Genomic DNA, 27,766 nt, shown 5'->3' with positions numbered 1-27,766 from the left:
GAGCATAAAGAGGAGACCAAGAATAAGAAAAACTGTATAGCTATATTCTGTCCCATTCTCTCGCAGGCTTAATCCTATATGTTTGTCTCGTTTACTCTTCTTACTGAATATCGTAGCTGTTTCGTCGCCGAGCTACATCGCCACTCTTCATCGCCGGATAGTATCGCCGAACTACATTTTTTTCTATCTCATTTTCACGCAGGCTCAATCTCTTTTTTCTTCTTACTTTCGTTTCGCCACCGCTCGCCACAGCGTTATGCCGCAGCGTTTTATTATTTCAAATCACCCTCATTCTAAAGAAGTTTTCACTTCAAAAATTACTGAAACAGTTGTTGTTTTAAAGCAGTTGTACAGCAGAGTTTTAAATGTTTCTTAAGCAGAGTTAAATAATTTATCATGAAACTGAACCCTCCTATCAATGAAAACCTTTTGCGATCAATTCTCTAATACTTTCTACGATACAAAGCAAGTATGTTTTTGTGTTTCTCCTAGAACTAAAAAATTTAAACGTGCATATTAAACTATTTTACAGAGAGATATCCACGAGAAATGGTTAATAGTTTTGATTTCAGTCTCTTGTGAATCTCTTAAGGGTAAAATGAAGAATAAAACAAAAGTAATGTAAAAAGTATTTTTTTTCTTTCTCGTCATCATGACCACTTTTTCACTTTCTTTAAACTTATATTTATATTTTCGAAGTGAAAACTTCTTTAGAGTAAGGAGTGATTTGAAAAAATAAAACACGACTGCGAAAGGAAGCAGCTATGAAACGGCTGCTATACTAAATAATGAGAGAAAAAGAGACAAACATATAGGATTTAGCCCGCGAAAGAATGAGACAAAATATAGCTATACAGTTTTTCTTTTTCTCGGTCTCCTCTTTATGCTCTGCTTCATAGTTATCGCTCCAGGTTGTATATGTGTGTGTTTGTGTGCGACTGCATACTACAAAGCGTGGACACATATTATTTCGATACTCAAACTGTTTGTAGGTAAAAGCGATAGAAAGGTAGGAAAATAAACAGAGATAAGCACGTAGGTATGCAACAAAAGAATAAGGTATAAACGAGCCGACGGTCAAAATAAAGGAAGAAGGTGTGTGGTCTGGTTTTGTAAGTTATGTAAGTCTGTGTGAGTGTGGAAGGTATATATATACATTAGAATGGGTCAAAAAAATCACTTTTTTTTTCAAGTGCCTCGGAAAAATGGGTTGTTGGACACCTTAAAAAAATTCTCACCAAATATGAGCTCTTAATTTTAATAGGAAAATCCTCCGCATCGCAGTTTTTTATTTTTTTTTCAGTCCAATAGATTAAAATTCATACCTCATTATTTATTGATTGTACAGAAAAATGTTCTGGACGAATTTTGTAGAAAATTTAATGCTCTACAAAAAAGGTATCTTATATTTTTTCCGTAAACCTCACCATTTGAATGATATTGAAGATTTAAGTTTGATTATTTTAAGACAAATTGTATTTTTGTTTATGAATCTTATAACTTGACAATAAATGACTATTATAAAATGCGCAATACAAATTTTTATAGGAAATTAACTGCTCTATAAAAATGGTGTCCTATGTTTTGGCGATTAAATTGAGCATTCAAAAGATATTCAGAGACAAAAATCAGTACACATGGAAGTTTGATGATGATATATATATATATATATAATGATGGGATTATTAAGTCACATTAATGTTATTTTTAAGTCAGAACATATGACCTAATATTGAGGTCATAAATAAAGTCACCATTACGTCATGTGTACAGAAAATTTTGAAGATCACTGTATGACATACGTATGACATCATTTTAAGGTCTTGTGTTCTCTGGGTTGCGAATGACCGGGTAGGAGATATTGTTGGATGAGACGAAAAGTAAGAAAATTGATATTGTCAATAAATAAGGATTTTGTTAAACAAATTAATGATAAAATACAATTTTTACCCCTTATTATTTCAATCGATATGTGTATATCAGATGTTGATTAGGTGATATACGAATAATATTCAGTAAATATAAACAGATAAGACAAAATATTTATTTAAGCTAAAACTTAACGATTTCTCTTTTTCTTAATAAGTTATTATTTGTTTTTTAAAATACTCAGTACAGATTTGATTACTAACCTAAGATGAATTAGGATTAATATTGGATAAAGAATACAAAATTTTTATTAAAACTGAACGTAAAGATTTAAAAACATATATGTAGGGATAATTTTATTTAGAGTGAGAGGTGCGTGGTGAACATACACCCAGTTTAATCCTACTAATAAGATTTATTTAAAATACGTATTAGAAAAAGTACAATATTAGTTTCACAATCTTACGGTTACAACTTAGATGAGCGACTGTATTCTTACAACTGATAACGACTTAAAATACAACTGCGACTGTTACGACTGATGACTAACTACGGCTATGAATGCTACTGTGACTACTGCTCTACTTCTACGACTGAGACTGCTTTACTTCTACGACTGAGACTGCTTTTCTTCTACTATTGATCCCCCTCTTATTTCTTTCCATGTCTTTTTTATCAGAAATCACCTACACCCCTTTTGAGAGGGAAGAAGCTTACAAATCCTACTGACCAATAGCATAAGGATCCACCCTATAGTCCACCGACAGGTACAGTCTATGGTTTTCGGTAGTGGGAACTATGCATACTGAAACTTAATTCTAGCACATCGGAATGTTACCCTTTTATGGTATCGCATATGTTTACACAGGTATCTGAAATTCTTCAAAAGGTCCCGACACTGCACACATGGTTTTTATTACACCAATATCCTAACAATCCTTAAGGTTCGTTTATGGTTTTATGGCCTACCTGATCTTTTCTTTTGGTCTGAATAGAGTTTTCTTTTTCAATAAAATAAGATCTACAGAAAGGACTGAATACTTGTTTTTGTCTACCTCTGCTACACTTAAAACTCTCCTACATATATATATTTAAGAATTGCTTTTGGTATTCTGATCTTTTTTTCTAATCAATTCTTACGGGTTATTTTCTCCATTCTATGGAGAATCTTTTTCAGAAGATATAAGATTTTTTTTCGATTCGATCGGAATAAAGCGAATATAAACTTAATTAATTACATGAAAAATTTATTACGACTAAGACTAAATTTATACGGAGCACAAAAGAAAGTATGGAACATGCTAAGAAACCGAAGAAAACATGTAAACGAATACGTACAGATCGCCAAAATCACAACAAATGAATGGGAAAAACATTTCATAGAGCTGTACAGAGATGGGACGAAGGAAACTAATAATACACGCGAAGAAAAGAAAAAAGAAACATCACATGACTACACCATCAGCACTGAAGAAGTCCAAAGAACTGCAGACAAACTAAAAATCCGCAAAACTCCAGGAACAGACGAGATTACAAACGAACTAATCAAATATGGAGGAAATGCACTAACAGAGGAATTAAGTATCCTTTTTAACAAAATATTAAATGAAAAAAAAATACCAGTGCAATGGAGAGAGAGTATAACAATACCTATATTCAAAAAAGAGTCAAAGACAGACATGAAGAACTACCGCGGAATTAGCTAAGTAACTCTCCTAAGTGCAGTACAGAAGTTGATGACGTAAATCCTGGCGAAGGAAATAGAACAGACTGGAATGGGCGAAAAACAGCAAGGCTTCCGGCAGAACAGATCCACGGTGGACGCAATATTCATACTACGACAAATAGCTGAAAAAGCCATAGAATTTAACAAACCAATATTTATGTGCTTCGTTGACCTCCAGCAAGCGTTTGACAAAGTGAAGCTAGCTTGGGGACGTACTACAGCTCTTGAGAACCAGAGGAGTGAACGAAAATATAATACATACAATAAAAGAACTCAACACCCAAAACAGAACAATAATAAGAACAGACAACATGAAAAAGATCCCAATAACAAGCGGAATCAGACAAGGAGACAGTCTAAGTCCGATTCTTTTTAACCTGATCATGGACGAAATAATCAAGAAGGTGAAAACAGCTGGAGAGGGAGTTAAGCTAGGAAAAGAAAATATGTTACGCCGACGACGCAGTCATCATATTGGAAGATGAAGATGATCTTCAAAGGATGTTATACAAATTCGAAAAAAACGGCAGGTAAGCTTAATATGACTATTTCGGTACAGAAGACCGAATCACTCACCATCTCCAAGGAGCCCAAACGATGCAAGTTAGCAATATACAACCAAAGTGTCAACCAAGTGCGATTTAAATACCTAGGAGCGATCATTACGAGCAATAGAAACCTAGAAGAGGAGGTAAGAGACCAAACAATCAAAGCTTCCATAATCTTTGGATACCTTAGGGATATCATATGGAGAAACAAACATATGAGCATCAAAAGCAAGACACGAATATACAAGACATGCATCAGACCGATAATGACCTACACGACAGAGACAAGGGCAGAGTCCGCGATAGCTAAACGTATTCTGAGAACTACAGAAATGAAGACGCTACGAGCCATAACAGGGAACTCACTAAGAGACAGAAGAAGGAATAAAGAAATACGAAAAGAATGTGAGACTCAAGACGTGGTAAGGTGGATAAAAAGGAGGAGAAGAGAGTGGCGAGACCATGTAGCCAGAATGGAGGATAGTAGGCTGCCGAAAGTGGCAAAAATAGGAAAGATAGGAACTACAAGACCACCGGAAAGACCTCCAAAACGGTGGTATGAAAGATGGACATCGGTGTCGCAGGAACAACAAACGCCTTGAAGATGACTATACAGCTAAAATATAACAGGACGAAATCCTAATAAAAAGATGAAGAAGAAGAAGCTTTTCTTCTACATAGCAACTTCAGTAAGTGTAGTTTGGAAGCTATTTGAGTAATAGTCTTAAAAATTGTACATTTAGATATTTGTCACGTGATATTAATCGAAAAGTGGAATATTTTAAAGTCATAAAGAAGAAATTTTTTATTCTTGAAAAAAAAATTATTTATTAAAAAATATAATATATAATTTATTTTTAAGAGTAAAAAACTCAGATTATGATTATAAAGACAAATATAATGCTAAAATATAAATTTTTATTTCTTTTATTACATTTTGTAGAATAATATAAGACAACTGATTATTATAAGGCTGTAAATTTTTTATCAGAATTTGATCTTATAAAACGTTTACTTTATTAGGCAATATCTTAAAAATCAAACGAAGTGTAAAACAGAATAATTGTATAAAAATTATGAATTATTTGTCTGTTTTTATTAATAAAGGTTTAAATTACTGAATGGGCGTCTTTCTGTGTCATAGGTAAAAAATGTCGAATAAAAATTATATTAGCATACAAAAATCGGTTTATCTGTTGTAAATTATAACTTTGATTCCTAACGCTGATAAAAATTATGAATTTAATTTAATCTTAGAAAATTTACTACAAAAAATTAATAAGTATAAATTAATAAATAAATATCTCAATAAATACCGAATATACGTTTAATTACTAATAAAAGAAGTATTATAAAGAATTATTGACTCGTTGTACTAAGAAACAAACTCTCAATTAAGTTGTAACCAATTTATGCTATCTTACTGCTTCTTTTACAGAAGCCCTTAGCTAAACTAAAAAAATTAACGGCAACTAGCTGTATTCGAAATGTGCGCCACCGATTCTATCGATTACAATTTTAGATCGATACTCATTACGAATATCGAACAACTATAAGCGACTATCGAAGCGCTAACGATAGCCACCTCCACATCTCGCGTCCCCCACCTCTCACCTCCCTACCATACACCCCCTGCTAGGCAAATTCAAATGTATACTCTTTTCTCTTAAGTCGAAGTTGAGAAAAAGAAGTTTAGTCGAAGGAGTTAAATAGTCGAGGGAGTTTAAGTCGATACAAGAGGTGAGAGGAAACATAAGCGAAGCGGACGAGAGGTGAGATCTTTCCATTATATTTATTTCACGTTAACGATATTTTCCCACGTGGGCAACGCCACGTGGTGAATCCTCATTGTTATAACCTAATATTCATCCAGGGTTTTTATGCCGCAAGGCTTTTCCCTAACGAGCCAATAAAGCATTGCATCTTTGTTTGGCTCAACCACGTGTTTAATTAATTTTGTTGTAACTCTTCTTTCCTCATCCCTATCAACTAATTGCCAGAGTACTCTTAATTGAGAAATCTAGGCCATAACATATTTGCTAAATAAGATATAATAAGAATTACAATTTACCATTCGGATTTGTTCAAATGAATATTCTAAAATGGAATGTTTGGAATAATACGATAAAATTACTTAAAGTCTAAAAATTTTATCTTTATTCGTTTCTATCTTTTAGAAGACTTCTCTTCTTCATTTTCTGGCCGAAACACAAATCTTTTTTTTTATTCGGGTTATTAATCACTCTCACTCTGACACACTTTTGAAAACATTTAATCTACATCCTTTAGTACTTATATGTCTTTTACTGTATTGGGCAGATGTCATTAGGGCTATACAACTAAAAACGTTACTTTATACAAAACTTTTATAGTTATTACATATACATGTACATTATACAATACATGTGTATTACTGAAATTAAAAAATGTCATGACTCACATATCCGCTTAGTGTAAATATTACTGTATACTAATAAAGCTAAATATTCGGTGTTTTCCCAACGTATTAGGTATATGTTTAGAAGCGACTATGTGAATCTTGACATTTTCAAATTTCGACATTTCATGGAAACATATATACAAATAATATTAAAATCATGAAACCATATTATCCTATGAACTCTTAAAACAATGAGAATAAAGAGAGCGATTTGCTTCAGAGCTTACATTTTCAAATTAGTAATCTACTGTATTTCACAGCAAAATTCGAATAATATATAACATTTAGAAAATTAAATAAAATAATCTTTGAATAACAGAGATATTAAAAATTTTGTGAATTATTTATTTCCCTACATTTCTAACTTTTAAAGGGCAAAATATTGGGCATAGAAAAAAAAAATATATTTATAGGACTTAACAACTTATAGTTTAACCTAATAAAATTATTTTAAATTATCACAAGCCTTTTCTATTATGTCTTAACAATAACGTAAATAATTGATAGAATTTCATTTATGTAAGGATTAAAAAATAAGATCAAATGTGGTTGGAGAAAGATAACATATAATATCAAAGATTCTAAAAAACAAATTTTTATATTATAACTATGTAAGATTCGTGAAAAAAAATCTGGACCGATGGACGGATTTGACTGGATCTTTCGCTTTCCGGGCGTCTGTTCTTTTATCCATTGAGCTATCCAGGGCCCACCGACCAAATCTTCTCCACGAATGCTTAATAAGTTTGGCATAGAGGCGCTCGTCCCATAACTATATACTACTTGTTACTTTTCTATGAGTAGAGTCGATAGAAACTAATCTGCTTGTATAAAAGCACAACACATCTTTCCATACGTCGATTTATAGCATTCTGTATATTCAAATACTAATGTAAAATCAAGCATTTCCATCCAAAAAAAATCGTTCGAGGGCCTTAGATAGCGTATAGAGAAATTGCTCGAAATTCAGAAGAATCAGGCTCGAGCTCTTATCCAGTGAATTTTTCGATTACGTAGCTTATTTTTTTACAAATCCTAAAGTAATACTATATTCTATAGCATTTTTAAGGATTTTAATAGCAACATTAAATATACTTTTAACATAGATTTTCATTATTAACTATGGATAATAATAAAAACAATTTTTTTATTTTATTACAGAAAATCGACGTCACTGAGGCAATGAAATCGTTATTATGGAACAAACAATTGCTGAAATACGTTGGAGTCTGGCCACTTGAGATTTCTAATTCTCTCTTTTTCTTTTTTTTTATATATCTTTTTTACTCATTGTTCGTTGACATTTGCTGATTTGACATACCGACAAAATAATCTTGATGATATTATCGGAAATTTCACCGAAAATATTTTACTTTTAATGACACTAACAAAAATTACGATTTGCAGAATTAATAGAATAGAATTAGGACGGCTGCTTGTAGAAATACAATCCAATTTTGTCGTTGATAAATACAATACCTGGGAAAAGAGATTTATTTTTCTAAAATATACCAAGCTGGCAAAATATTATTTCATAACAGCAGTTACCTCAATGACTATTTCTGTTGGATTATATTACATTAACGCGATGATTCCTAACTTAGAAATCGGTAATCGATTGACTTATTTTTTGAGAAATAATATTGTAATTACAGAGAAAATATTAACTTACTAGATTACAAGGTTGCTCCCAGGAAGATCAATGGGGTAAACAGGAAAGCTTAATATTATATTATATTTGATTTCCAGATGACTTATTACTTTTAAGTTGATTACCATTTTTTGTTGAAAATTAATATCTTGTTTTGGCATCTTAATAATAATTATAATAATAATTTCATAAATGAATATTATGATCTCTTTAATAAAATATTAATGTTATAGTAAAGAGAAATCAAACGTTACTACTTTTAACATATTCGCAATGTAAACTTATAATGAGTAGCTAGAAAGACCATACTTAGAAAAATCAACATTAAAATCACCGAAACTATCGTCCGTTACTCCGCTCTTACTTTATGTAGTGTTAATGAATATAATGTAATAAAGAAAAAATAGTAGAAAATTAACTAAGTAAAAATTAATTAAGTAGTCTCGTTTAATTTCTTCTTATCTGTATTAAATGTAATCAGTAATCGTTTTTTCCGTGCCCCTACGTTCCCCTAATGACAATCTTTTTACCAGATACTGAATATATATTTTTTTTATTTGTTACAGTATTAAAAAACTCATCATCGAGTTACACACTACCGTACAAAACACGACCTATTATAAATATAGATGATATAAAGATTTATTTCTGTATTTGTATCTATCAACTGTTAATTGTACCAATTATTACATTTGGATACGTTGGATTTGATTGTTTGTTCATTAATCTTGCTTTTCATATAACAGCACAATTTGGAATTCTCGGTTGTAGGGTCAAAGAAATTCTTAATAATTGTAGTGGTTTTCGTATTAATATGAGAAAGATTGTATTTCGACACTATAAATTGATAAGGTAAGGTTAAATTTAAACTTTAATAATAAAGTTATATTTTTTTGTACAAGATACAAGTCTATAAAAAGGAACTATTATTTCTAATTAATGTTATGTAATACTATGAGGGAAAGAAATGGATATATCAGTGAAATGATATTGTTACGCCCTAACCGATGAATATATGTAAGGAGTATTGCTAAGCCCGTTCACTGAATTTAGCCAGGACCAGGCAGGTTCTTCTGTCCCAAGATTAAGTAGAGGTTAAAGATGGCAAAATATATGGATGATAGGGGGAAGATTGAGGAAATTTAGTTTAGTTTAGTTTAATAATTAAAAAATTATTGTTATCCGGAGCTCTGGTTCACAAAAGTATTTAATAGAAATAAAATTAATCACTTACAAGTTGTAGTACAGGCGCTGATTGTTCTCGAAAATGCTCTAGGATGCTTGGGTTGCTATTATTTCTTATAATCTCGATCTTCAATAATGCACGTTGATTCGTTCATGATTCAGAAAGCAGTAACAGGTTGAACTATTACACTAAACACTTTAATCTTACAAGTCGGACAGAAGTCGAACACGTAAAGTTTCTAAGACAAGACTAAAGTGCAAGACTAAAGACCAAAAATTGAAAAACAAAAGATAAAAATGACAAACGAAATACAAAAAACTGAAAGACGACTCAAAACGAAAAGACTGATAAAAACCGAAAGACGCAAAAACGATGTCCTTCAGGTTTCTCCTCAAAAGGATCCTCCGTGGAAGGGGTAATTGGTACTTCCACTTCTTAACACTTTGCCGGCAGCTGTCAAGTATACAGTGATCCCATCCGTCACATAATTTGAAGCATTGTACGATCGTACATCCAACTTTGATTATGTGACAAAAATCTACAATAATATGAGTCTTGTACGGTAATTGTACGATAATTTTCGATATGTTTGATTTTCATTGTAATCCGTGCGGGTTAACTTTCATTTATTACCCGCTCGAAGCATGCAGTGCCCCACGAGCAGTGTTCCTAGAAACTTTTGCTTGTCTAATCGATACAGAGCCGTAAAATTATCGGGTTTTCTGAAAAATTATCGTACGCACAAAAAAAAAATTTTAAATTTAAGTTTTTGACTAAATTAACATATTTCAAATTTTTTTTATGCAAAAATATTTTCATTTAAAATTCGGACATAAATTTACTCTTGAAAAATATTTACAAGAAAATTGTTTTTTAATGAATAGGAACGGGTCGAATATTACTCACAGTACAGTACTGACATTAGATTATGTGATGTTACTGTAGATGTCATGTCATACGACTTTCAAATCTATCAATATTAAATGAAATTACTAGTTTTCAAAAAATTTTTTTGCATGATTAAGTTAACCCGCATGGATTACAATGAAAATCAAACATATCGAGAATTATCGTACAATTACCATACAAGACTCATTTTATCATAACTTTTAGTCACACAATCAAAGTTGGATGTACGATCGTACAATGCTTCAAATTATGTGACGTTTACGATAATTATGTGACAGATGGGAACACTGCCCACGAGTGCCCTATTGCCCTACACAATCTTATAGTAACATTAGTAACATGCATATATAATGCCATAGTCAACATTTACGATATATCGATGTTACTAATCGAATAAAGTTTTTGCAAAATAGACGATTAAAAAAGAAAAAAAAAGCTTCACAAGTCATTCTTATTTTTATCGATACATCAAAAACATCGATATTTCGGAATGAAAATATTTTTGCATAAAAAAAATTTGAATTATGTTAATTTAGTCAAAAACTTAAATTTAAAATTTTTTTTGTGCGTACGATAATTTTTCAGAAAACCCGATAATTTTACGGCACTGTGTCGATCAGTCAAGCAAAAGTTTCTGGGAAAACTGCACGTAAACGTGACTTTCTTTTGCCAACCGTTGTCGGCCGCTGTCACGTACGCGTGACTTTGTTTTCTCCAGTGGTGATGCTTGATTTCCATATTTGTGTAGAGAGATACATTGTTGCAGAACACTAATAATTTTAGAGCTAATATTTCTCTAAATTTTCTTATATTTGTAAGCTTCGGGAAAAAATTGGACCGCTGGACTGACTGGACCGGGGACTCGAACCACGGATCTTTCGCTTTCTGGGCGAATGCTCTTTTAACCAATTGAGCTATCCACCCACATAACACGATAAGTTTTAAAATCTTTCAACAAAAATTTTCATAAAATATTCCCAAAAAATCTTTCAGAAACCCTGCAGGCATCATTCTAAAATATTGTGAAAAGGATTCATAATAGATCTTACAAAAATATTTCAAGAACATTTTAAAAATATTTTACTGAACGAGTAGTTAAAATGTTTAAAAATATTTTTTATGAAACCTAGTAGAAATCTTGCAAAAAGATTTTATAAAATATTCTTAAAAAGTTTGTAAAAATATTATTAAAAATATTTCATTAAATGTTGCAGAAAGGTTTTTGAAAGTAATTTTTATTCATTTCTTTAAAATTTTTTGTAAATCTTGTTGTAATCTTTTCAATAATATTTCTCAAAACATTTTTGAAAACTTTCTTGAAATCTTTTGCGATATGTTTTGGAAACATTTCCGAAATATTTCAAAAAAATATTATTTTTCGTGAAACCTTAATGAAAAAATATTTCTATAAAACCTTGCAGAATAATTTTGTAAAGATTTCACACAATATTTCAAAAAAGTTTGTAAAAATATTATGAAAAATTTGTCAAAAACATTTCAAGCATATTTATAGAAACCTTTAAGGCCGGCGATACATGTAAACGCCTAAATTTTGACCGTTTTTCAGAGGTTTATTTAAAATGGAAAGAATAAATGAATCATTTTGAAACTCAGCATGTTTATTCATTACATATTAAAATATAATAATCCGATTTTATTTTTAATTTTTTTTTTCAAAATGGCCGCAGTAGTAACCAATCTCCTAAGGCCCTCGCAGCGAAAGGCATCAATCAGCGTAATTTTTAGCTTCAGTTACAGCAATTTAGAATAAAAAAAAGGGTTGGAGCTTTTTTATAAAATATGTATCTTTTAGTCTGATTTTTGACCCTTTCTTCCGACGGTTTTTGGGTAAAAAATGGCAATTTTGGAAAATTTACGTAGCATTCTTAAAATTCTTATATATATTCTTATCAATAACTTTTTGAGTTATCTTGCACGTCAGTTTGAAAAAAGTCGTTTTGAGAAAAACGCGTTCAAAATTTAGCGTTCGCGTCTAGCGCCGAGATGAGGCGGAGCACTTAAATGAATTTTTAATAGATAAATAGTGCGAATTTCATTCTAAAAATTTACGGAAATATTTTTGAAATATTAAACTAACTATTTATGAAAAAAAAAATTCGATTTTTTTTTATTTTACTTGTATCGCCGGCCTTAACAAAACATGACGATAAGGTTTCAAAAAATCTTCCAAAAACCTTCTGTGGGACGAGCGCCTCCATGCCAAACTTATGAAGCATTCGTAAGAAATATTATTCAATATCCCCGGATAGCTCAATTGGTTAAAGAGCAGTCGCGCCCGAAAAGATCTCAGTGGTTCGAATCCCGCCCCGGTCCCCAGTCGAGTCCAGCGATCCAATTTTTTTCACGAATCCCACACAGGGGGCTCAGCCAAGATAGAGGAGGGTCTGTTTCTTAAATATGTTCCACAGTCTTACAACGCTACGAAAAAAAATCATGTGTGCAGATCACACGTGTTAGAAGTGATGAAACCTTTCAAAAATCTAAGTAGTCCAGTCAAAATAGCCCTGAAATCGGGTTTTTGAGCTATACGGCTGAAAAAATATGAAAATTATCAGAAAAATGCGTACAATACTGTGGGCAAAGTAAAAAAGTTCTCAACCACCGGGAAAGGGGTGAAAAAAATTAAAAACTACCCCAAAATACGATTTTTGGATTATATGTTGAAAATATCAAAAAAAGTTTCAAATAAAAGTTGTAGAGCATAAAATTTTAGGCCTATCTATATCAGACCATTTTTCCCCTAAAACGCACCCTTTCACCCTTACGACGGTTCAAAGTACTCAAAAAATGAAAATTCAATAAAAAATATAAAAATTGGACTTTTAAAAATTTTTTTTTTTTAATTATCTTTAAAAAACTACAAAGAACAATCGTAGGGAAACAAAAAATTTTTTTTTTTTCATCCCTTCTATTAAATTGTGACGTAGGTCGCCATGGCACGCATGCGCAAACTCTTAGTTTACATGCGTGCAAGAGTGATAGTCAACCTATGTTAGTTTCGTCCAAATGTAAACAGTATAACGCGTTAAAATACTTTTTCTTAAATATATTCTCTTTTTTCTTCTATATTCTCTATAGCTCGAGTCTCGCGCAAAAAAAAAATTTTACCTCTCAAGATTCGAACCCTAAAAAGACTCAGCCACTATTGGAACGAATCGCCGAATCGTTGTCAATATCCTAAACCTATTACATACCATTGCTTACTTCAGAAATAAATTTAAACACTAGATAGCCTCATAAGCATTTTTAATGGCAAATATCTCAAAAATTATTGAGTAGTGGCTCCTATAACACTATATATTCGTAAAAAGGTAAGCAAAATCTATCATCCTGCAAAATTTGAACAAAATCCGAGAGGGCAAGACCTTGCGCTGTCCTTGTCAGTGGTGAAACTTAATAAAAAGTATCAGGTAAGAGAGTAATCATATTTTTTTAATATATCTCGAGAAGTGAGGAAGATAAAATATTTTAGTACTGAACCTTTTTTTTAGCAAATAAAATTGTCTACAAAACATTATTAATACAAAATCGCTTTATCTCGCTTACTTTTTGAGATATTTTCAAAAATGTAAGAAAAGGTGGGAATAGTTTTTTAATTTTTTTAATATATCTCGAAAAGTGAGGAAGATAATATATTTTAGTACTAAACCTTTTTTGTAGCAAATAAAATTGTCTACAAAACATAATTAATACAAAATCGCTTTATCTCGCTTACTTTTTGAGATATTTTCAAAAATCTATCATGCTGTCACAGATGCGCGCGAGACTCTCGAGCTATAGAGAATATAGAAGAAAAAGAGAATATATTTAAGAAAAAGGGTTTCATCGCATTATACTGTTTACATTTAGACGAAGCTAACAATAGGTTGTCTATCTCTCTTGCACGCATGGAAGTTAGGAGTTTGCGCATGCGTGCCATGGCGAACTACGTCACAATGAGTAAGAGCAGGATAGCTTCATTTTCTGTTTCTTTCTACAAAGGCGTAGGACTAAGGGAGTAATTACCTGTCTTTAAATTGGGATATTTCCTACAGGTAAATATTTATAAATATAAATTCAACACCAAAATTTAAAAAATAAATTAAAAATTCATATGAAAAAGAAAATTTTTTTAAATAACCCGTTTTAAGCGAAATATCGAGCAAAAACCGTTTTCACCCCTTGATTTTTAATAGAAGGGATGCAAAAAAAAATTTTTTGTTTCCCTACGATTGTTCTTTGTAGTTTTTTAAAGATAATTAAAAAAAAAAATTTTTAAAAGTCCAATTTTTATATTTTTTATTGAATTTTCATTTTTTGAGTACTTTGAACCGTCGTAAGGGTGAAAGGGTGCGTTTTAGGGGAAAAATGGTCTGATATAGATAGGCCTAAAATTTTATGCTCTACAACTTTTATTTGAAACTTTTTTTGATATTTTCAACATATAATCCAAAAATCGTATTTTGGGGTAGTTTTTAATTTTTTTCACCCCTTTCCCGGTGGTTAAGAACTTTTTTACTTTGCCCACAGTATTGTACGCATTTTTCTGATAATTTCCATATTTTTTCAGCCGTATAGCTCAAAAACCCGATTTCAGGGCTATTTTGACTGGACTATAAGTTTCGAAAGAATGAGAAGAATGGACAGTTTTAAGAGTAAGATAATTGTAGGATTTATTTTTTATATTAATACTAAATAATGAGAGAAAAAGAGACAAACATATAGGATTTAGCCTGCAAGAGAAGAAGACGGAATATGGCTATACAGTTTTTCCTATTCTCGTTCTCCTCTTTATGCTATGCTTCGTAGTTATCGCTTCTGGTTGTATATGTGTGCGTTTGTGTGCGACTGCATACTACAAAGCGTGGACACGTATTCTTTCGATACTCGAAATGTTTGTAGGCAGGAGCGATAGAAGGGTAGAAGGAATAAACAGAGATAAGCACGTAGGTATGCGACAAAAGTATAAATTCCAAACGAACCGACGGTCGAAATAAAGAAAGAAGGTGCGTGGTCTGTTTTTATTTTACCAAATGTGTCATTTCTTTTCTATTTAAAAATGTTTCTATTTTATTGAAAAATAAATATTAAATTATTATTTATTTCGCAAATATTATAATTAACAATTATGAAATATATAGAATATAATAATTATATTGTCTGCAATATTTTACAAAAAAAATGAAATGATTATCAGATATATGAGAGAAAAAAAATCAAACAACATCTTAGAATATTTTTCTTATAAATATCCAAAAACATGTTTTTTAATTATAATGTTTGCGTATTTAGGAAATTTATACTAATTTTTCAATAAAATAGAAAAGTTTTTAAATACAGGAGACTAGACATGTTACAAATACACATGAACCTTATTTACTTTATATTTCCAATAAGAATAAAATAATATAACTTATTTTACAAATATAGAAAAAAAATATAGAAAAAAAATTTTTTTTTTTAATTTTTAATATTATAAAATAAAACAACGGAAATGATAAATAGATTTTAATATCGTTGTAATTCAAAACCAGATGAAACGAAAAAGATACTACCACAATTGTTCCTTTCTTTTACAGCATCTTCAGGTATTAGTTGCAACACAAAAAGAAATACTTGTGTGTGTTAACCCATAATAAAGATATCTCACATTCACAGAAAGTGTGAAAAATTTAAAAGAAAAAAAATTCATCTACCAGAGTTTCAAAAAAAAATATATTATATTTACTTGGATTAGAGGACGACGTATATTTCTATCGACAAATATTCTACAATTTTCGTCTCTATCTATGGCTATCGCATTCAGCATTCCATCTTGATAGATAGAATTTTGAAAATATTAGTTTTTGTCAGCTTCCTACACCCCAAGTTCGGTTTCTTTTCATGAGAAAAGAAATATAAAAAACAGGGAAGGTCTGTCGAAATTCGATCTACATTTATTATCTTTATTATCGATGCGATAAAATTCATGCCGATAGTTTTTTTTTACAACGTGTCATATCTTTTCTATTTAAAAATGTTTCTATTTTATTGAAAAATTAGTATTAAATTCTTTATTTCGCAAATATTATAATCAATAATTATGAAATACATAGAATATATAATAATTGTATTGTCTGAAATATTAAAAAAAAAAAAAAGATTACCAGATACATCAGAGAAAAAGAATTAGAGAATACTGTTGAATAAATGAGGAGCAGCTGACAAATTCCATTCAAAAGCAAGTAAATTACTGTCACATGTTTATTTTGCTTCTGTATAAAATATATTTGATTCATAAAGACAAAATATGTCCGATTTTTATGTTTTTATAAAAAATATCCAAAGACATGTACTGACCCATGCATATATGAAAATTATATTATTAATTGTAATATTTGCGTATTTAAGAAACTTATACTAATTTTTCAATAAAATAAAAACATTTTTAAGATGTTGAACGCCCAGCGTGAATCGGTGGATCTTACCACGGAGCTGAAATTTGAGACTCGTAGTGTACACAGTTCGATAAGCTGAGAGAGCGATGCGATTCAATGCATTTTTTAAGATTTTTCGTTGTTTAGGTCTTTATTTAGACGAGAGTATTTAGAAAGATAAGTTGTGGTCCAAAGAATAAGGACGAAATATGTTATAAATAATAACGGTCTCGAAGTGTGGTAGGCTACAGAGTTGAAAAAATATTTCTAGAGAATATCTTTATGAGATCTTTCATTGAATTTTACCAGAATCTTTGTTCAGTCCAGCAGTATTTTCCATATGTTTTTTCATAACGTCTTTATTTTATCTATTCTACAATGTTTGTTATATAGCGCAAGAATGTAGATGAAAACGGGAAAATAGAATACCATACTAACAAAAAAAATTTTATACCTTAGTTTCAAAAAAAGGATTATTTATTTTTACCTAATTTCTGACGAATTATATTTCCTTAGATAAACATTCTACCATTTTGGTGATTATTTATAACTATCGCATTCAGCATTCCGTTTTTATTGCTTGAATTGTGAAAAGTGCACTTTTATCAGCTATTCCACCCAAAGACCATACCGGTGACATTTATTATATATAGTAATAATATTCTAATAAATAAATCCTACAATTATCTTACTCTTAAAACTGTCTATTCGTCTCATTCTCTCGAAACTTAATTTTTTAAGGTTTCACTTCTTACACGTGTGATCTGCACACATGTTTTTTTTTTTTAACTCAGTAGCCTACCACACTTTGAGACCCTTATTATTTATAACATATCTCGTCCTTATTCTTTGCACCACAAACTTATTTTTCATTCGTGAGATGGATTGGTCAGTGAGCCCTGGCTGGGGGGGAAGCTTTCAATTGTCTTTTTTGAAAAAATTTCAAAAATGTTTTCTAGAAACCTTTCGCAAAATATGGTGGTAAGATTTTAAAACATCTATCAAAAACCTTTTTAGAAATCCTTTGCAAGTTTCTAAACGCGGACTTTTCCACCTTGTCGAAATATTTTTTAGAAATCTCTTTTAAAGACTTAAAGCTTTCCAAGAAATGTTTTAGAAAATTTTTAGAAAGCTTTTATATTATGTGGGCAGTGCCCACCGACCAATTCCCTTCCATGAATGCTTAATAAGTTTGGCATGGAGGCGTTCGCCACACATATTTATGTATTTTTTTCTTACAATCTTGTAAATGATTTTTGCCGTAAATTAAATTCGTTCCATTCACTAAATTGAATTGTGCATTCTTCGTCATCAATATTTCTTTCTTCTTCGATAACTAATTCTTTTAAAATATCACAAATATTATCTTCATAATGAATATCCCTCAAGCATTTATCAGTATCCGAATCAGAATCAGACGTTATTCTATTTATATTTTTCTTTCTAAAAAATCTCGGCTGTTCTTCATCGCTACTATCAGAATTTTCGTAGGCATTGTAACAGGCTTCTTTACTACTACATAATTTTTTAGAAGAAAACTTTTCCATTTTTCTCTTTGACATCACAAAAAATTGTAATTATAATTATTTATGTAACTATGTTACGAACGATTGCATAAATACCACCGTTGGAGAGCAGTGCTTGCGTGTATCTCGCCGGCGGCAGCGCTACGGCGACTCGAGAAATGTGCGGACGGCAAAGTGTTAACTGAAGCTATCTCGAACTTCCTATGCATCATCGTTTCTAGAACTTTCTTATGCATATACATACGTCTAATACATATAAATCCTATATTCTTATTCCTTAGATTATCGTGTCTCAATTTTTTGATTAAAGGGGGGATTTATCAATATCCTAATACAATTTTCATATCAACTCAAATTACATTTTCGATATTCCTTGATTCATTAATATTCCAATACAATTTTACATCCGTTCTTATCAGTTCATTCTGCAATTACATTTTCGATTATACCTAAAATTCCTTAATTCATTACATTCGTTCGTACATATATTTTTTGTGAATTTCATCTTTTATATTATCAATATTTCCTTGACTTACTCGTAAAAAATTAGTTTTCTTACTCGTTTTTTAAAATTATAATTTCTAGAAAATTATCGTTGCATCTATTATATTCTACGGCGGGATTTTCATTGAGCCTACGTGACTATCGGCATTTTGACCTGCCTTGGCAGCATTCGGTTGTAAGGCTTAGGGATGAGATTGGTGGTCCGGGCACTATTGTTTATAATCTATTCTATTTGTTCAGTAGCATCAGCGATAGGATTATTCTCTAAGATCTTGGAAAGAATACTGTTCTTAGAATTCTATCTGTAGAATGTGGTTTCTGTCTTATGGCTAAGTTCCACATAGCTGAGCATAGGCGGAGGTTCCCATTGTTATATGCATGATGAAAATCTTGAGAAAAGGTTTTATTTTAGTTAAATGCGTTCCTTTACCTTTGCTTTGTAAAATTATGGAGTTGTAATAATGTCTTCGTGAGAAAATAGAAGAAAGTTGGTGGGCTATTAAGGAGATATTCTGGTCTAGAAGCCTAAATTTTAGGCATTTTTCAAAGATAAAAAAAAATGAAAAACATTTTTACCATCCATTTTTTTATATAATATTTATTAACATTTTAAGACTATAAAAAAACATCTTAAAAATAAAAAATAAAAAATTCATAGAAATACAGGCCGGTGAAGTGGGGGCTACAAAAAAAACGATGTACTCTGCTTGACATGATTCCAACCCTTGTAGTTATTTGAAACACAAAAATTTGGAAAATTCCTAATCAGTAAAGATGTCGCTATCTAGTGACCCTTAGCCAAAAAAAATTCACAAAATGGCGTTGATATGAAAAAAAAAATTTTTTTGACACCTTTTTTTTATTTTCTCAAATTTTTATAAAATAATAAAAATTAAAATTTTTCAAAATCCAAGAGTCACCCGATAGAGAGATGTATAAAGCAGATTCTCACCAAATTTCAAAGGAATTGGTCGAGTAGTACTTGAGATATCATGTCAACCACCTCGAAAAAAATATTTTCGAGAAAAACGCGTTCAAAGTTTCGCGTAATAAGGGTAGGATAAAGGATACCGCATCACTAAAACAGCTATATCTCCAAAAATAATTTGAATTTTGAAAAATCCTTTTAAAGGTTTATTCTGGTTTATCATTTTGAAAAAATTAATTTTTTTTTTTTTTTTGCATTTTTCGAAAGTAGACATATGTAGAATTATCATACAAAAATTTTAGAACGATCCGAACAGTCTAAGTATACTATTTTGCGACCCAAACACATAGAGATATTACAGATAGAGGAGACAAACCATCTGCGGTTGTGTAAGTGGAAATGTCTCTGCATGAATATAGCTGCGAAAAACAAGGTTGATGTTGACCTGACAAAAACAGAATTACTTGAAAGATGTTTAGGTGGCCACACTCATAATAATAATGAGTGCTTCAACAAATGTGTTTGGGTTATGGTGCCTAAACACCTATTTAATGACAAAAAACATTGTTGAAATAGCTTTTAAATTGGCAGCTTGTATATTGAACGAAGGTTTTGATCCCATACTGAAAACAATGCACGTTTTGGAGATAAAACTTGGCCCTATCGCAGTCAATTACGCTAGTAACCGCGGCAACACGCGCGTGCGCTCAGCCAATTGTTTGAGCGGAGAAACTTTGATAGAGGCCAGGACACAACGAAAAAAGGCTAGAGTGGAAGAAAATGAGTATTTTGAAGAAGCAGAAGGCATACTGTATGGTGCAGGCATCGCAGAATAAGGTAAAGTCAGACTTTTTTAAAATTTCGTAAAAAAAACTTTAAACGCGTTTTTCTCGAAAGAACGTTTTTTCGGTTGGCGGGCATGATATCTCCGAAACTACTCAATCGATCCTTCTGAAATTTTAACCACATACTCTACACATGAATGGCTATCTCGCATGCTACAACCAAGTCAAAATATTAATTTTTACTATTTTTTTTTATACAAAAAACTGCGAAAAAAATCAACGATGTTTTTATTTTTCGAAAAATGGCCGTCATTTTGTTTTGTTTTCATAAAAATTAATAGTTTTAGCATACCCGATAGCCATTGTCATACTGAATTTAAAACCGTTTAATTTTTTTGGTTTAGATCACCCGTTCTCAAATTTCGATGCCCGCCAACAGCATACCTACTTTTGACGGGTTCACGTTTGTCAGCCATTTTGAATGTCAAAATATGTTAAAAACAATAACAAAAAAATTTTTTCTCGTACTTCTAAAGTGTATTTATCATACCCAACAACTTTCATATCTATATGTATCCTACAAAGCCTAAAAAAAAATCGTGAAAATAGCCTTTTTTTCGGCGTAAGAACCAGAATAAACCCTTAAGTCATTCATTCGATTATATGAAAAGGGTTCCATCTTGCATTGTAGAAGTGTTGGCGAGCAGAAAAATTAAAAGTAATAGAAGCAGTTTTTAACTACACAAGAAAATATTACCATACAATACAATTATTCTAATTACCTCTGCTTTTTAATTTATTAATGTTAATTTTGAATAAAGAAAATAAACTAACAATACTCTAACCCTTTGCGTTTTATTGTTATTACAATCGTGACAACGTAAGTCTAACTCATTGATCGGACTTTATATCTGTCGTGATACCAACGTTTATTAGTGAATACAACGAATAACGACTTTTTGAAAATCTCATATTTCCTTCATATTTCCTTTCTATTGAAAAAGAATCTATTAAAAATATGGTACAAACACTAAAACAACTGAAAAATATATCAGCTTGTTTTATATTGTTAAGAATAGCGTATATATTAGACGTTATGTCTTCTCACTCTAACTTCCCCCTACTCCTTATCCCTACTTCTCCTACGGGCCGTAGAGTCTCTTTGTACAAGGCGCTTGTACGCCTACGGTCTGTCTCTATCCGATCTAGCTCTGGGTTAGATGTGCAGTACATTTCTTTTCACTGTTTCTTATAATAAATATTACATCATATTTTTCTATCATAACTCTGCGTTATTGTTTGTCAGCCCTACCATAATAGGTTATGGGCCTCTGACACGCTTCCACTGAGGAAGTGAACGAGAGTTATTTAGTTTAAAAGTGTGTTTTATAAAACAGAAATCTAAACTAGTCATTGCCGGTTCGCTCGTGTTGTGTATTTGTGCCAGTGCTTTACTGTATAAATAAAGAAAGTAAACTCCTGCTAAAATCTTAGCTTCAACCACATCCGAAGCAACCAAAAACACCGACAGAGACTTACTAGACCTAGATCTAGCAACCGATTTTGGAAAATTTTTTACAGAGTGAACTTTTTACCTGAAAAAGTTGGGAATGGTGTCGGCAAAAGTGTAGCCCGATAGTCAGACAGCTTTCATTAAAATTAAAGGGGGGCGAGACCCCCAAAATTGTTAATTTTGGTAATAAAATGAATGACTAGAAATATGGCTGAAAATTTACGTAGATATCCAGAAACATGAGAGAAAGCACAGGGAAAAATGTCAGACGTGTAAGTTGACGACAAAGGGGTGTCAGAACCTGGAAAAGTTGTGAAAAATTTTTGAAAATTTATATATGGAGGAAATATCTGACAACTTGCATATGTCTTGTTTATATATAGATGAAATTATGTGCAAAATGTCAGATGAAAACGTGGATGCATTCGTGAGAAATTGGGATGCAAATTATGAGAGCGCGAAACGCAGTGCGGCGCACCGGCTAAGGGGCGTCTCCAGTTTTCACCCCGTACATAATTCATACCACTTTTGACGATTTACCTGAATGTTTATAAAGGTACAAAGAACGTATTATTAAAATGTCATAAGTCAATTGAGAAGAATTCATACATTTACTTAACTTTTAATTTGAACTTTGACAAAATTTTGCAAGAATTATTAATCATATTAATTATTTTCTTATACTTTTAAAGTGTAAGAAAATATAAATATATTAAAATAAAAATTTGAATAAGAAATTTTGTATGAGAAAAGTAGAGATGTACAAATTTCGTTTAGACGTTTACCTGAGTTTAAGGTATACCGAGCGTCCATTTTACCTGAGCCAGCGCGCCGCGCTGCTAACGCACTGTCGTATATTGTAGGTACCTGAATTGCTCACGCAGTATTTAAGTGCTCTTCCAAAAATCTGATCCTTCGTTTGCTGCCTATTTATTTTTATATATTTCATCGTTTGTTCCGAATTGAAAGTATCTTATACGTATGTACTATTGGGATCTCTGGCAGGTCGAATAATTAGAATGAGTTGTTCATGCAAGGCTGGTCAACTTACACGTCTGACATTTTTCCCTGTGCTTTCTCTCATGTTTCTGGATACCTACGTAAATTTTCAGCCATATTTCTAGTCATTTATTTTATTATCAAAATTAACAATTTTGGGGGTCTGGCCCCCCCCTTTAATTTTAATGAAAGCTGTCTGACTATCGGGCTACACTTTTGCCGACACCATTCCAAACTTTTTCAGGTAAAAAATTCACTCTGTAAAAAATTTTCCAAAATCGGTTTCTAGATCTAGGTCTATATCCCTTTGACTGCGGCAAGCTCTCGAACAAATTCATTAATATGGAGGCACGATTTTCGCATGTTTTTCGTATATATTAATGGATTTGTGAGAGTGGATAAATGCGCCTTTCGTATATATTGACGGACTTGCGAAAGCGTATATATACGCTTTTAGCAGTCAAAGGGATATTCAAGATATTTATTCTGGTATTTCTACGTACAGAATACTTGTATTATATCGATACAAATAAAAATTAATTATGTATTTGTAATTATTACATACGATGCTGATTGATATTTTGTTTTTATTAACGTTATTAATTTTATTAAGAAATCAACATTATTACGCAAATAATAGAATTAATAATTATAAATTAAATAATTTACAATAAATAACAAAAATTAATTTTTTGCGTGCCTTAACAGATACATTTTTACTACGTTAGTAAAAACAAAATTCTCAAGCCTTATAATACAAATGGATCCTTTTTTTTGTAAATATATTCCCTATAAAATTAATGTAAAATACTTTACAGAAAAAGAAAGGAGAAGAAAATTTATTAAGTTTACTTCACAGTAAAGAAAACAAGCTTCAAATGGATATTGTTGCAACTTAAAACTTATTTATGGTCATCGGGAAAGGCAAATGAATTGGAAATTGAAGCCTGCATTACTTGATTTTGACATTCAATATCATGCATACAGATCACACGTGTTAGAAGTGAAACCTTCAAAAAACAAAGTTTCGAGAAAATGAGACGAATGCAGAGTATCAAGAGTACGATAATTGTAGTATTTATTTATTATAATATTAGGACCATGAATAAGTTCTCGCTGTTTTTTTACAAAATAAAAAATTTATTTAAAATATAAGGAACAAAAACGTTTTTTTGAAAGTCTTACCCATCACTAGAAACCACTTTCTCCCATCTTTTTGGCAGTATATGAATTCCGCGTTGAAAAAACGACGTGTCTTTTGAGGCTATCCAAGAATCGACCCATTTTTTAGCTTCTTCGTAAGAATGAAAACGCTGGTCAGCTAAGCCATGTGCCACCGAACGAAATAAGTGAAAATCAGAAGGGGATATGTCAGGTGAGTATAGCGGGTGGGGTAGAACTTCCCATCAAAGCGTTTCCAGGTAGGTTTTCACTGGTTTTGCAACATGAGGCCGGGCGTTGTCATGTAACAAGGGTTCATTCTGGTTCTTACGCCGAAAAAAAGGCTATTTTCACGATTTTTTTTTAGGCTTTGTAGGATACATATAGATATGAAAGTTGTTGGGTATGATAAATACACTTTAGAAGTACGAGAAAAAATTTTTTTGTTATTGTTTTTAACATATTTTGACATTCAAAATGGCTGACAAACGTGAACCCGTCAAAAGTAGGTATGCTGTTGGCGGGCATCGAAATTTGAGAACGGGTGATCTAAACCAAAAAAATTAAACGGTTTTAAATTCAGTATGACAATGGCTATCGGGTATGCTAAAACTATTAATTTTTATGAAAACAAAACAAAATGACGGCCATTTTTCGAAAAATAAAAACATCGTTGATTTTTTTCGCAGTTTTTTGTATAAAAAAAAATAGTAAAAATTAATATTTTGACTTGGTTGTAGCATGCGAGATAGCCATTCATGTGTAGAGTATGTGGTTAAAATTTCAGAAGGATCGATTGAGTAGTTTCGGAGATATCATGCCCGCCAACCGAAAAAACGTTCTTTCGAGAAAAACGCGTTTAAAGTTTTTTTTACGAAATTTTAAAAAAGTCTGACTTTACCTTATTCTGCGATGCCTGCACCATACAGTATGCCTTCTGCTTCTTCAAAATACTCATTTTCTTCCACTCTAGCCTTTTTTCGTTGTGTCCTGGCCTCTATCAAAGTTTCTCCGCTCAAACAATTGGCTGAGCGCACGCGCGTGTTGCCGCGGTTACTAGCGTAATTGACTGCGATAGGGCCAAGTTTTATCTCCAAAACGTGCATTGTTTTCAGTATGGGATCAAAACCTTCGTTCAATATACAAGCTGCCAATTTAAAAGCTATTTCAACAATGTTTTTTGTCATTAAATAGGTGTTTAGGCACCATAACCCAAACACATTTGTTGAAGCACTCATTATTATTATGAGTGTGGCCACCTAAACATCTTTCAAGTAATTCTGTTTTTGTCAGGTCAACATCAACCTTGTTTTTCGCAGCTATATTCATGCAGAGACATTTCCACTTACACAACCGCAGATGGTTTGTCTCCTCTATCTGTAATATCTCTATGTGTTTGGGTCGCAAAATAGTATACTTAGACTGTTCGGATCGTTCTAAAATTTTTGTATGATAATTCTACATATGTCTACTTTCGAAAAATGCAAAAAAAAAAAAATTAATTTTTTCAAAATGATAAACCAGAATAAACCCTTAATCTACTTTTGAGTTTTCATGCTACATTTAGATAGTTTTTAGTATGTATCTATGCTCTAGGTTTAAAATCGTGTCATAAATATTTTTATTTTATTGAGGCTTGTTATGCTGGCTTGTCACAGAAAAGAAAAAGAGGTTAAATATATTTCCCCGAAGAAAATATGACCAAAAAAATAATACAAAGTTTATTGTGTGCATATTTTTAAAAAATTTTATCGGTATGGTAGATTTAGTGTTAAACAAAATTTAAAAAAGAAATAGATTTGTATCTTTATTTTTTCCAAATAAACTGTAATCCACATATTAAACTTAAATTCAAAATTTAGAAAAACATTGTTATCAAATGTATACATTGTAACAAATAATTGATATATCATATTATATTTTTAAAAAATTTTATTTTAATTGATAAATTTTTAAAGATACAGTTTCTGCATACTCTGTAGGAAAAACAAATAGAAAAAAAATTTTAATTTGTAATAAATTTTATTGGTATTTCTTATATTTTTTTTATTTTATCTTTATTTGACTATGTGACCTTCTATAGAAATAGTAAAATTATAAATTAAACATATTTTAGGCAAGCAGAATGTTTGGAAAACAGTTTCAATGTAATAATATTACAACAATTGACGGGATGTACTTTTCAGCTTTGCATATCTGGTTATAATACACTTATAGTATGTATTGGATGAGATAAATAAATTTACGAAAAATATGTAATACTCATATTCTTATTTTAAGGGCTCGGTAAACAAAGAAGGATTGACACTAATTATATTCTTTGTATATGCTTTTTGCGTTTTAAGTACATTGTTTATTTATTGTTACATCGGCGAGTGCCTTATTCAGGAAGTAATAAAAATAATTAATCAATATTAAGAGTGTCTTATTTGCTTTGATTTTAAACAGCACTTTTCTCTTAACTTTATAAATTTTGTAATAATAACAATTTTTTTATATTTTTTATTTTACGTTTACGGCTTAACTAAATTGTAAGGACTAATTCTCATATAATAGATAAAATCAGGCAGAGACAATCACAATTAGTATATAGACAGCTAATCCTTTCGACAAACAATGTAGTGATTATTCCAGAGAACAATTGAGACGACATTTTTGAAAAAGTGGTCTATGTATCAAAAACTTAGAAAAGAGCTATGTAAACTTACATTTATTTACGAAATTGAAAGTTATAATTTTATTCTTAAATTAACTTTTATATTTTTTACTGAAAATAATTTACAGATAATTTTTAAAATATTTAGTAGATAATTATATTAAGTAACTTAAAATTTTTTAAGAAATAAAATTACATGAAAAGATTTTTTCATTTTATTTACATTTGTAAACTAAATTTTCTCGTAGGTTAAAATCTTTTTAACTTTAATCTTATTCTTATTAAGAAAGACGAACTATTTATTGATGATTCTAGTATTTAATAAAATTGATAATAATCAAATATAATAGGACACTCTTTATTAATTCTATCATTTAAATAGACGCTATAAAAACTTTTTAAATAATATAGAGTATGAGTCTAAGCAACGCATTTTATTGTTACGAGTGGTATAACATTTCACCGATAAATCAAAAAATGATTTACATGTGCATGCTACGAATGAAGAAGCCACAACAATTGACTTCTGGAAAATTCTTTATCTTATCATTGGCTACCTTTACCGACGTAAGTATTTGTTATGTTTTAAAAGACTTATCATGCATAGAAATAAGCAATATAATATGGTCTTTGTATTCTGTTTTACAGATTCTTAAAACTTCAATGGGATATCTGTCAGTATTACGAAATTTTCTATAAAAAGTTCTTTTTAATTTCGCTTCTATGATCATTATCTTTTATATTAAAAAAATATTCTTTATCCATAAATACCTTTTTAACCAAAATCTTTATAAGTATATGACTATAGTTTTAACCATTTATAAAAGTATTCCTGTAGTTTTAGATTATCATGACAATATATATCCTTAATTAAATTTATTAAGCTCCATTTAAGAAAGTACACGAATTTTTGGTTAAAAAAAGTTAATTTTTTTAATTTTCTCTTGTA

At 30.8% G+C, this 27,766-nt stretch overlaps 3 protein-coding genes across 3 annotated transcripts in view; 2 read left to right on the top strand and 1 right to left on the bottom strand.

The window, feature by feature from the left end:
- LOC149031683 (uncharacterized) overlaps window positions 1-27,766 on the bottom strand; it is a 49,048-nt gene that overhangs the window by 18,706 nt on the left and 2,576 nt on the right. The gene's annotated exons all lie outside the window — the stretch shown is intronic.
- On the top strand, window positions 4,137-4,745 carry LOC149031685 (uncharacterized). The gene has a single exon (XM_089175253.1). It carries the CDS (start codon window positions 4,137-4,139, stop codon window positions 4,743-4,745), a length of 609 nt encoding a protein of 202 aa, XP_089031379.1.
- LOC149031684 (odorant receptor 4-like) lies at window positions 8,121-27,516 on the top strand. The gene is made up of 6 exons (XM_089175296.1): window positions 8,121-8,193; window positions 8,801-9,086; window positions 26,278-26,377; window positions 26,442-26,552; window positions 27,229-27,384; window positions 27,466-27,516. The coding sequence occupies exons 1-6, from the start codon at window positions 8,136-8,138 to the stop codon at window positions 27,514-27,516; spliced, it is 762 nt and encodes a 253-aa protein (XP_089031422.1). The 5' UTR covers window positions 8,121-8,135.

The sequence above is a fragment of the Polistes dominula genome, unplaced genomic scaffold, assembly GCF_049000335.1.
Source record: "Polistes dominula isolate Pdom_NZ unplaced genomic scaffold, Pdom_raw_medaka contig_82, whole genome shotgun sequence".
Classification (NCBI taxonomy): domain Eukaryota; kingdom Metazoa; phylum Arthropoda; class Insecta; order Hymenoptera; family Vespidae; genus Polistes; species Polistes dominula.
This window is presented reverse-complemented; position numbering and strand designations above follow the sequence as displayed.